Genomic DNA, 12,891 nt, shown 5'->3' with positions numbered 1-12,891 from the left:
TATAATATGTCATAAAGAAAGAAGAAGAGTGTCGAAGCTCATTTTGTTAATAACAAGAGTAAATTATCATTTGGCTTTTCGTTTACGTAATTGTTGGCATAATACTTCTTTTAAAAGACGATTAATGTGAAATCTCAATTCCTAATAATAAAAAATTTGGTTTAAGGAGTGCAATTGTTACATAATAATATTTTTTAGAAAAAACATCCTTAAATAAAATAATTGAACATATATTTTTACAGGTACGGGGATAACAGCGGCTCACTCGCGTGATTGAAGAGAAATGTGTTGGAGTACTTAGAAAACACTTGAAAGATATAAGGCCAGGATCGAAGCCTTCAGAGGAGACTAAATTTACGGCCTACAGTGTAACTTTTGGTAAGATGCTGTTGTGTTTGGAAAAATCAATTGTCAGTCACGCTAATTTTGCCTATTTTTGGAACCCGATTTTTTAACATTAAACAGAAGAAAACTTTCGATATATTGTTTACACAGTGAATTTTGTATATAAAAAGTTGTATATATAATTAGTTACTGTATTTTCATGTTTTCTGATGTATGTAGCTCATTTGTTACAATAGTGCCACGACTAAAACTAGCTCTTTTTAAACGTTTGTACCAAACAAAATATCTCTGGTCTATCTGAAGGGTTATACTTTGGACATAGTAATTGCATTGCACTTCAATATAAAAAATTATTATCTGGTATTGGCCCTAATAAAAGCTGTGATTTAATTCAACCTGTACACGTAGTAGTTTTTCTTAACTTGTATGATTTTAAACTTTTTAGTTGCGATATTAACTTTTACCTACATTGCCGTACTATTCGAGAGTATTTAACCTTTGATTATTGTAATGATGCAAGGAATACATATAGTTCTGTTAAAAATTGATTTCTTTACAATAACACTAGTGTAACAATATCTAATCTATTTCGATTATACTGCGATGCGGCTTTTAATAGGCAGCTTCAAAGTTGTTATGAGAGTTATCTTAGTTGAACTCAACGTTCCTATCACCGGCTTCTTAGTCTATTTCTGTCAAACTTTAGCAGTCGCGCGCTGTTTATTCTTGTTTCCACCAGCAAGCTTAGTGTTACACGTTGGTCTTGTGGACTGCCAATGGTTGCAAGGAAATAGTCTGTTTTGACTTTGGCAGTCGTCGTTCTTTCAGGGACTGCCTATTATGCCAGCTCCGCAATAAAACCGCAGTTCGTAGTCTTTACATACGCCGGAGTTTGAGCCCGGATGTTAGCAGCGTCGCTTGTATCAGGGCTGCTATATATGCAGCCCGCATACAAAACGCGCGGTTCGTACGATTTACATACGGCGGAGTTTAGCCGGATGTTTGCAGTTCGCTTTCGCTCGTATTATCAGGGCTGTTATTATGCAGCCGCATAAAAAACCGGTTTCCGATAGTTTACATACGCGACGAGTTTGCAGCCGGCATGTTAGCAGTTCGTCCGCTGTTATCAGGGCTGCGTATTATGCAGCCCGCCATAAAAAACCGGTACGTAGTTTTACATACGAAGAGTTTGAGCCCGGATGTTAGCAGTCGCTCGCTGTCTATCAGGCTGCATTTATGCAGCCGCATAAAAACCGCCGTTCGTAGTTTACATACGCAGAGTTTTGGCCGAGATGTTCAGCCAGTCGCGCGCTGGTTAGCAAAAGTGGATTTCTAAAATTCAGGTTATAAAAGCAATGTTTATTAGGCAGGTGTAATGGAACACCAGCTATATTATAGCAAAATACGTCAACGCATAGCTTTTTGAAAGCTCGAACTTTACTTTCTGCCTACATTTCAGTAAAACTCACTTGAGCTTGTATATAAAATTACAGTGTACGGAAAAAGTAGTGAGCCTTTATCTGGCAGATTTATCATGAATTCAAAGTATTTTTCAATGGTGTGTACAGGCAATTTGTCGTGGTCGCCCACCAAAAATGGCCAAGTGCGTACGGGGGCCAAACGACCGACCAAAGTCACCACGGACATTTATGGGGCTGACACGTGAGTGCGAGAATCAACACGGTTTCGATTTACTCACTACGAAAATTGCTCGTCGGTGGCAACTTGTGAGTTGAACGTGTGTTGCGCCAATGCCACCCGGCGCAATCGGCCCAACAAAATCACTCCGCCAGACCAATCAAATTAGTCGCTGCGGTCAACATGATTTCAAAATGTTGTGTCCGAGAGCAAAAAAAGAGAAGAGAGGACGAGAGAGACGAAGAGAAGAGAGAGATGAGTAGAGAGCAGAGGGTGACGAGGGAGAGCAGACTATAAGATACGGCCTCTACTCTCTCTCTCTGTTCTCTCCGTCGCTATCTGTCTCTATTACCTCACCCCTGCCAGACTCACGTACAGTATAAGTCAATGCTTCGCTTATATCAGATGCACCACACATCTCTCACCCTCCTCACCCATTTCTCCCTACCACCACACTACCGGCCTCGTCTCTCTTCTCGTCTCTCTCTCTCTCTGCTCGTCTCATCTCTCTCTCTCTCTCTCTCTCGTCTCTCATTCTCTCTCCTTCTCTGACTCTTCTTTCCTCTCTCTCTCTCTCTCTCTCTCTTTCCTCTCTCATCTCTCTCTGTATCTCTGTCTCTCTCTGTTCCTGTCTTTCCCGTATCTCTCTCTCTCTCTTCTCTCGTATCAATCTTCTCTCTCTATCTCTCTCTCCCTCACACACGCACACGCACACGCACGCACACGCACACATACAGTCACATACACACCCACACACACACGCACACACACACACACACACACACACACACACACACACACCACAACACACCACACAACACACACACACACAAGATTTCAAGATTCAAATTAATTTATTTGTGCATAAGACGAGTATTTACATTCAGTATACAACGATACATATGTAGAATGAAAGGTCACAATACATAATGTGATAGATATAGCTCACTGGGGTGGCGAAAGACCCTGCAGGTCATCAAAGTTCTTGCCATCCCCTAAAAAACAAAAATATTAGATTATAAACAGGCCAGCTGATCAAGGTGACTCCGAGTTCAGTTAATAAAGCCTATTAATTACGATAAGATCTATCTAGGTATTCAAGAATCGACAAATATAACACACACACACACACACACACACACACACACACACACACACACACACGACACACACACACACACACACACACACACACACACACACACACACCGCGCGCGCGCGCAAAACGCACTAGCGAAAAACATACACGGGAGCGGCGAGCGATTTCGCTCCCGTCAGCTTTCAAAGCGCTCTGGTAACAAGTTAACAACAATTACGAGAGCGAAAATTTTGGAAGATACGAGAAAAAATCGCTCCCGTGCCGCCGGCAGCGTTAGAAATTAGTTCCGACCCGGAGGCCCAGCACACCTTTTTGCTTGGGCCACCATCTCTACGAAACTCGCGGTCTTCCTGACCGGCACTTTTTCCCCTCATATTACGCTGAAATACTACGGTTAGCGCAACGGCAGTTTTAGACTTGCAAACGGGAGCGCATAATACGACCCGTTCCTCAACGTAGACGGGGTATCCAAAACGGAGACCATCCAATCTAGAGCAGCATGAACTCCTTCCACACATGGAGGCTGAAACGCACACGCGCATACACTCACACACGCACGCGCAAACGCGTTATATATATTTATATATTTTTATATTTTTATATTATATTTATAATTTATATATTTCCTTTATTTGATAACTGTATATGAATGAGTTAAAGCTACAACATCTATAGCAACAAAAATTGCCGTCAACAGTACAGTGGTGACGTGTGCTGTGACGCGGCAAAGGTCACAAAAATTGCCGACAACGAAAATTGCCTGTACGAGCAACGAAAATGGTGAAGTGTGCTGTGTGCTTTAGGGCCGACGTTAAGCATTTAGAGGGCGGCATGCCTAGAGAAAGTGTGCATCGATAAATGCACCCTCGCTCCTTCAAATTTCAATGTGGTGGCAATGCTCCGCCGAAGGTCCGTTGCCATACCAATGTAGGCCCTACAGGGTTAGGGCGCGGATACTGTATTGAGTGTGTGAGTGCGTGCGTGTGCGTGTGTGCGTGCGCGCGTGTGCGCGCGCGCGTGTATGCGTGTTCATGCTAAGCTGAAAACATTATATCAGGAGTGAATAATAGAGAGTCTCTATTATTCACTCCTGATTATATACATGATACATGCTATAAGCATTGTTCTCGGTTGTGCTCGTTGCGCCATCTAATGCGAATTTATAGAAAATTCCAACCTCACGGCACCGCATTTTCATCGTGACGTCACGCTAAGAAACATGGCGAAAAATCTTTATGTTGAGTTTGAATGAACGTAAACAAATATACATTTCTGCGCTCGAAACGGTCGAATCGTTTGCAAGGCTTGCCTATATGATAGGCTGAAGATGTGTGATTTGTGTGCAGAGTTTCTTGAAATATTAGATTCATGTAAGTTGAATATAAGTGGTATTGATCGTAGATAATCTAAGTTCACCGTATGTAAACCAGTGCACCTCTACGTGTCGTGTACAACTTGTCGTGCTTGGTGGTTAGAACAAGTACTTCAGCTCTGTCCCCACTTGCATCATCGACTCTTTTGTGATCACTCATCACTGTATGGGACGCATTATCATATTTAATATGGTCTGTATGTCAACCAACAGTGCTACCGAGGTCCATGTACTGATGTAGTACTGAGTGAGGGTACCATCATCCATGTATGACTGTATGTGTGGCCTAGTGATGTACGGCTCAAGGATAGAGAGCATGGTTAGGAAAAAAAGCCGATTTTTTACCATTGTAGCCAGTGTAGGCAGTGGGCACTGACTGAGTCAGTTTGGTGTTGTTACTGTGATATAGAGTGAGGACTGTGTCTTGAGTCAATTTATTTATTATAGTATGTGAGGGATAAATAGATATCAAAGGATTTATTTCGAAATCATTGCTCCAATATGCACAATCTAAAAAAACATAGCTAAATATAGTCTCACCTAATAGTAATAAAAGATATATTACTGATTAATCCAACTTGAAAAACACTACGAAATTATGCTGTTATAGCATTGAAAATTAAACACCATGGCATATTTGATTATACTATAGGCATAGCGACAATAAATTTGTAAATGGCACCGTAGTCCACCAACAAGTTACAAGTGCACCCATTCTGCACGTAATTCAAATGAAAAGGCATCTGATTCTGTGTAATTGACTTTGTTTCAATTCTGAAATGGCCGATATCTCGGGATGTCCGAGATTTGTGAGAAATGAGGGTGGTAATCAAAAAGAGTAATCGGAAATAGCCAGATAACCTTACTCTAGACAGTTGCTGCTACTCAAGCAATAACAGTAAGTGTCGGTAAGTTTTTTGATTACATTTTATACTTATGATGCCATAAATGTTTGCGATGTTTCTGACAACCGGATCCGGGTCTTTATACCCCGAGGAAATTCACATCTGTACTGTAAATACGTAGGTACTAGGTAGCATTCCCATCTTTCAGATGATGACAGAGTTGCTGAGTCACTGGAGCTAGAATTGACTAAGGATGAAGTCATTGCAGCTGTTAACTACATACAGAGCTGGCCACCGAGGTAAGTTTAATCAGCACAGGACATCGTAGTAAAATTTACCACCAAGCAAAGACTTTAGCAGAGTGGCACATATTTAGTTTCTTTTGTGATCTGTGCTAAATCATGCATCGTAACCAGGGCTACTGCTGGCGTTCGCTGCCTTCGCAAAATGCGACCAATAAATAACGGTGGTGATTTCACTACATTAAGTGGCGAATACAAATGGCGAATTGTTTAACTGCACACAAAATTACGTTTGAATAATGAAATCGTCATATTGGAGTGTTGTGTTGTAAAATGTTTTTGTACACCTCCTTTCCCATACCCATCACCTGTTTATGCCTTGCTTAGCACATACGATAAAGTGAACAGTAGCTATAGTTTTTCATGGGTGGCTAAAAACTCACTTTGGTGGCTGAAGTCTAGGCTTAAACTTTAAAACACCCAGATGGAGCCCTGGTAACCCTATCTTCTTTGCTCAACTGGTTCTACAAGATGTATTTCTTGATGACATTGCCATTTATGCACGGGGTGATATTTTTTAGCAGGTGATATTATAGTGTGTTTATTAGTCCCAAATTCATAGCTTTCACTTAACATCTAGTTTGATTACGTCTGCGGTCTAACCCACATATGTCCTTTAGGCAGTGTCTGTGCTGCTGCAAAGATGGAAAAACTCTGGAGAGATTCCAGGGTGTCGTTCAGCACTGCCTTCTCGTCACGATCAAATTCATCGAGCGACTGAGCCCCAGCCCCAAGGACGGCGAGAATTCTCAAGCGGCGACCTCTGCAGAAAAGCAAGATGTGGCAGGTAGGAATGAGCAACATATTCACTCACACGGCGTCGCACGACGTCACGTGTGGCAGCGCGAATCTCTGGGAGTGTAAATGCAGATTTATATTTTCTCGGAATCCTTTTCTTCAAACGGGAAATCGGAAACGTCCCACGCTTATGCAACCTATAAAGCCATAGAAAACACAGTTTCCCTGTATTTTGTCGGTTCTCGCCTGTGTAAAAAATTTTGACATTTGCAACCCAGTGTAGACACCATCACATCTCATGGGAAGACTATACCAATATGTATTATGATAGATCATAAGTTTTGTGTCTGGTGTGCTTGCATACACAGCTTTAAATTTCCATTAGCTATTAATATTGGACTAATATATATTTATATATATAGTTATATATATATATGGACTAAAAGAAGAATATCCCACCCTTCTGCATTATTTGCAATTAAATTCTGGTTTATTTATGCTACATATTTATTTTTAATGGTTACTATCTATAAGAAATAATTCAAAATCTGCTTTTAAAATCGCTATTTGTTATCGGCAGTGCCATAGCAAGTGCTGCCTCTGGTGGCTGTGGCAAAAGTTGCACTTTTGAATTTCAATTTCCCACGTTTTAAGCCAGCATGTTAAAGCAAATGTGAAGTTATATATATATATATCCATATACGTATAAAAAAAAGCATTCACCTAGTCAAAACGTTTGGAAATGATGCATGTACGGTGTAAAATCAGGAATATTCAGGCTTACCACTGTAAATTTGCTCTACGCACTCGCGTGTGTGCGTGCCTACGACAGCTGGTGCAGGTCAGAGGAGCTCCGCACAAGATGCCAAACAGAAAGACGCTGTGAGCGACGACCGAGCGAGGGACGCCGCCGCTGCTGCCGCCGAAACCTCCGTCGACCAATCGTACGACCCGCCGACGAAGCGGACGCGAGTGTCGGACGACGAGGGCGTCGTCACGACGACGGATGCCGCGGGCGAGAGCAGCGGGCGGCCGCTCGGCGACACCGCGTCTCCCGCGCTGCCGCCGCCGCCGGCGGAGAAGAAGGGGGCGCCGGCGTCGGCGCACGACCCGCAGAGCGACTCGTTTGAGATGGACGCCGAGCTGGAGATCATTAACGGTGGCTTCCCGGCGCTGAAGGCACACTGGTCGCTCGAGGAGCGCGAGCGGCTCTTCCACACGATCTCGCGCGTCTTCCTGCTCAACTTCCCGCTCTATGTCGCATTCAAGCACGGCCACTCCGGCGTCGAGGTATGACGAGTGCGCCCCTGTCCCCGCATATATACATTAAGATCGATCTAGGGAGAGTGGGGAGAGAGAGAGAGAGAGAGAGAAAGAGAGAGTGAGAAAGAGAGAGAGGGAAAGAGAGTGAGAAGGAGAGAGAGAAGGGATGGAATTAAACTAGGCGTGGAGGACAGAGTAGCAAGTGAGAAAGAACGAGAAGAGAGCAAGAGAGAGAGAGAGAGAGATCCTGCAGAACTTGAATGGTATATACTCAACTTAGAAATAATGTAGAAATTGATCAGCGATGAGCAAGTTAAAAGTGTCAAGGAGTCGGCAACGGTGCTTAAATGCAGCAGCACTCTACTCTGCCGATCAGCTAATGCTCTCGTAACCCGGATGATCGCTAGGCCTGCGACCCGCTAATGATTGCTTGTGTTTGCAGGAGCCAGAAGTTCCCGTCTTTCTCGTGAAGAATGTCGTGTTCTTCTGCGAGGAGGGTGGTCTGCGTGCCATGAGCCGCTGCTACAAGTTTGCCGACCCGGCTTTCTTTCCATTCCACCTCGCCTACTCGCTTATTACGATCGTCGCCAACGTAAGCTCTCGACGTTGATGTCTCGTTACATACCCCCTGTGCATGGCATTGCCTTGCTGTTGAAAAAAAAATCTTTGCCCCTCAGGTGATTGTTTGTTCACACGTAACTCGCAGTAATGACAGGCCACGGAGCCTCAGTTGTGTGTGCAAAACTATCCCGATTGTAGAGATGCATGTCGTGTTTCCAAATTGTGTGTTCCCTCAGGACTGTAGAGCAGAAGCAAGTCTGCTGCCTAGCGTTTGTGTTATACTGCTTGAGTGCGAAAATACTCTATGCAATAATCTGTGTTGCAGCCATCTTCAAACTGGGCAATATTAGGAAAAACTCTATTGCTTCTTTGTGTTTGTAATGGTTTACTGGGTATTTATTTCGATTTGGAACGTATTCAGTATAGTCGATCAACTTGCCAAGGCTTTAGATGAAATATGATGAACTGGATCGTAATATTAAAAAGGTTACTATCGGATAATGTATTACCAAAGGAGGTTTCCAACGAAATTATGTCTGACAGTGCTCAATATTTTTGTGACTTATTCTTATTTATGCAGTTGCGCCTATGGATGAACATTCCAGCTGTCCTTCAAGGTATTATGCCATTAAGGACCAATGTAATAAGGTAAGACTTCCAGATCAATTTTATGCGATAGTTCGTTAGAAATGTTAATCACGAGTTGTGTGTACAGGGACTATCTTGGCGTGAACAATGATCACAACACATTACAATCATACATTATTACAAAATGTGTAATTATTACAATTATTTGGAGTCATTACAATTATGTAGCATGTGTATAATTAGGTGTTAATTCTTCAGGTACATGTGCAAGCTATCGGACAATGATCTGCGGCTGGCGGGTACCAGAAACATGGCTGACCTCATGTGGACTGCAGTGAAGGAGTTGGGCGATGGACCTGTGAGCTTTGACAAGGAGGGACTCACCTTGGCTTACAAGTTCTTCACTTCATCCACTCTGACGCTTAGGCTCGCTGGTATTGCGCAGATGAACGTACGTATTGGTGTGTCAACAGGGAAACTGCTTAGTGCCTAGCTACAGATTGAAATGCGAGAACCAAGAATGTTTTTAGTATCCTCTCTGATTCTGAACATCGGTATGATAAGCTTATGCTCAGAATGAGAAATAGAGTATGACTAGTTATTGTGCCTTTCTCATCAAAATGCAACATGATGGCTTGTATTTGTCCGCTGGATTGACATGACAGCGTCATTGTTTAGATGTAGATAAATGTATTAACATTGTGTGCGAGTTGTGATAATGCAAAAAAAGAAAAAAATAGATGAAAGCCGCTTGAGATATGAGGCAAGTGTATTTCAGAGTAAATTTTGTGGTTCATTGTGCATTCAAGAGATTAATGGGACAGTTATAGTGGAGTGGTTTGTTAGAATACTAGCTGTAACTTGTTGTGGTTTGAGCTCTGTCACTTCGATTTTCTTTCAGAATTACATCAATGAGATCTGCCAGAGTGACACTGTAGAGAATGAGCAGTGAGTGTAACACTAACCCGATGTCAGTTGTCTTATTGGTTTAACATGTAGTCAGTGTCGGTCATCTTTTATGCAAGAAAACTTGAGAATTAAAAATAATAAATTTCTTGACTTGAAAATAACGAATATGACATATTGAGTATATATTATACAACGGTATGGCATATTGAGAGGTTGTGTACTGTTTACTAATGTTATATGGATATAGATCCCCTCAATAAAAGCTGCATTTCTCACATGTATGCATCACTGTGTAACATTTAATTCTAAACAGGTATGCCGGCAAGCAACATCTACACATAGCAAGAGCTGCAGATGCTCTTGCACAGTGGCTGCTACAGAACAAGATTATTGAACATCTTTTTGGACCAAATCTACACGTCGAGGTATCTATTTTATGTCTTTCTATACATTTATTGTATTTATTCTTATCAGAATTATTTTATTACATAATTCGGACATAGCAAAAGGGGGCTAACCACTTTTTCACCTCTAACACACATGCATGCACGCACGCACGCACGCACGCACACGGACTGACATGCATGTGTATAAGCATATGCATGCACACATACTTTCACTCATCTATGTCCAAGGTGGAGCCATTGGAAGCATTTCTTTAATGAATGCTAAAATGACCTTTTCCCTTGACAAATATTGTTTATGTACTAAACAAAGTGTTACTCACACATTGTATTACCACTGTACTCTCACTTTTTCGTATGATTTTGATAACATCACCGATACGTTCATACTGGAAGCATTTGTTAAACAAATACTAAAATAACCTTTTACCTTGACGAATTTTGTTCATGGACTGAACGAACTGTACTCGAGCATTTTATTACCGTACTCTCACTTCTTCGTCACATTTTGACGACGTCACCGATACATTCATACTTGTATTTCCATTGCTTGTCTCCTTGTCTTTGCAGTTGATCAAGCAGAGCCACGCCGTGTTGAACTTCCTTGCTGTTGAAGGTCGCATCACGCCGGAGCACATCTACTGTGTTTGGGCCGCCGCGCAGGTAAGACACTCGACACAGCTGTAGTGGTTCACAAACCGTGCGCCTCTCAGAGGGGAAACAAGTGTGGGCTGTATGGATTCACAAATCGCGCGCCTCTCAGAGGGGAAACGAGTGTGGGCTGTATGGATTCACAAACCGCGCGCCTCTCAGAGGGGAAACAAGTGTGGGCTGTATGGATTCACAAACCGCGCACCTCTCAGAGGGGAAACAAGTGTGAGCTGTATGGATTCACAAACCGCGTGCCTCTCAGAGGGGAAACAAGTGTGGGCTGTATGGATTCACAAACCGTGCACCTCTCAGAGGGGAAACGAGTGTGGGCTGTATGGATTCACAAACCGCGCGCCTCTCAGAGGGGAAACAAGTGTGGGCTGTATGGATTCACAAACCACGCGCCTCTCAGAGGGGAACCGAGTGTGGGCTGTGTTCGGATCTCGAGACTTGAACGCCTCCACTAACAGATGCAGATAAGGGAGCGAATCTTGCAGGTGATGGATGGGCATTGTGTAAAGCCAGTAGACATGGGTATGTCATCGAGTACTGCAGTTGATGGGGTGTCAGAGGGTGGCTGTATGTAATAATCATGTGAACTGCATTAATGTATAACAATAATGAATTATAGTGGAGCAATATTTAGCTGTTTAAAAATATATAAAAAAAAAATTTCTAGTGGCCATGCAAAAACAATTAAAAATATGCGTTTAATCAGCGTAATTCATTCGATGTAGAAGATGTAGGTGTTTGGCCCTACTGATGCACTGGTTGACATGTGTTAGCTGATTAAAGGGGAAGAAGCAGGTAGACAGCACGTTCGATCTGCAGACAGTGCATTCGGATGGCCGACGGCTACGCACAGTGACGTTCTCTTGTTGCAGTTGAAGCACTGCGGACGTCAGGTGCACGACGTGCTGCCGTCGCTGATTAAGAACTTGGAGCCGGCTTGTGTGCAGCATCTCTACACACTGCTGCAGGAGCTAGATCTGTCCGCCCACACCGAGCAGGTAAACACACTGTATGTCATCTGCTGGCAGGTAAACACACTGTATGTCATCTGCTGGCAGGTAAACACACTGTATGTCATCTGCTGGCAGGTGGCAGGCAAGGCACTCGGTGGGGTACGGTGGTGTGAGTGGTTGTTGGTAAGGGGTTGGCTACCCAGCAGTAACGTCATCAGGAAAAGTTAAACTTTGCATTGTTAAAGTCGTGTTGCACAGCATTTGGTTACAGCAGTCTCTTGTGCAAGTCATGCACTTGAAATATACAAAACAGTTTGAAAGATTCCGGGTAAGTTTAAAACCAGCTGTCTAAGAATACACGTGTGACCATGCCAGCTTTGTAGTTTCGTGCATTTATGTAATCTGGCAGCTGCGTTTAATACATTATACTTGTCATCTAAACATGTGTAAACGTTTATTGCAGACACTTTACTTAGCATCGGCCATCATCAAATTTATGTGGGCAACAGGATCCAGTGTGCATACACCCAGCAAGCTGGCAGGTAGAACATTTATCTAGTGATGGCTTGATGAAATCTCTCGCAAAATATTGTTAAATCAGGAACTAAAGAGGGAGGCAGGACGAATTGTAATGGAGTCATTGCAATCTTTCGCTATTTGATTAGCTTTAGACACCCCTTGGTACGAGCATAACATTTTGTTCACATATGCACTTTGTTGAGGCGCAGATATCGGTGTTGCTTTTATTTCCGTAAGTGTGTGCAAAACGAATTAAATTCTCGATAAAACAGCAATTTGCATTGCACAGAGGTTATACCGTTGGTTTCCATGACAACGACTCTATAATGTGTTGCCGTGTTGCCTTGCAGGTGAGAGCAGGTTGGACGATGAGTGCTCGAGCAGCAGCAGCAGCAGCAGCAGTAGCAGTGACAACAGCATCAGCGCACATGCCGGTCACAGTGATGAGGAGACTACACACATACTCATGCAGCACAGGGTTAGCCTTCACCAGCTCTCGCTAACTAGTGTAGATTTGTCTTAGCGTTATCTCCATGACGACTCCGTACATTAATTCATTCATTTATTCATTTATTTTTTCATTTATTCATTTATTTATTCATTCATTCATTTCTTCATTCATTTCTTCATTCATTCATTCATTCATTTATTTTTTTATTCATTCATTCATTTCTTCATTCATTCATTCATTC

At 42.7% G+C, this 12,891-nt stretch overlaps 1 protein-coding gene across 1 annotated transcript in view; it reads left to right on the top strand.

The window, feature by feature from the left end:
• Positions 1–7,438: 7,438 nt before the first annotated feature.
• The window catches only part of LOC106807872 (ubiquitin carboxyl-terminal hydrolase 34-like), a 71,435-nt gene continuing 65,982 nt past the window's right edge, over positions 7,439–12,891 (top strand). Inside the window, 10 exon segments of the mRNA XM_014810367.1 lie at positions 7,439–7,629; positions 8,045–8,194; positions 8,744–8,811; positions 9,010–9,202; positions 9,653–9,699; positions 9,974–10,085; positions 10,635–10,727; positions 11,600–11,725; positions 12,144–12,222; positions 12,550–12,677. Of these exon segments, the coding sequence (XP_014665853.1) occupies positions 7,471–7,629; positions 8,045–8,194; positions 8,744–8,811; positions 9,010–9,202; positions 9,653–9,699; positions 9,974–10,085; positions 10,635–10,727; positions 11,600–11,725; positions 12,144–12,222; positions 12,550–12,677 (1,155 nt within the window). The 5' untranslated portion in view covers positions 7,439–7,470.

The sequence above is a fragment of the Priapulus caudatus genome, unplaced genomic scaffold (genome assembly GCF_000485595.1).
Source record: "Priapulus caudatus unplaced genomic scaffold, Priapulus_caudatus-5.0.1 Scaffold12, whole genome shotgun sequence".
Classification (NCBI taxonomy): Eukaryota; Metazoa; Priapulida; class Priapulimorpha; order Priapulimorphida; family Priapulidae; genus Priapulus; species Priapulus caudatus.
Note: the sequence above shows the minus strand (reverse complement) of the source record. Positions and strands in the feature narration are given on the sequence as shown.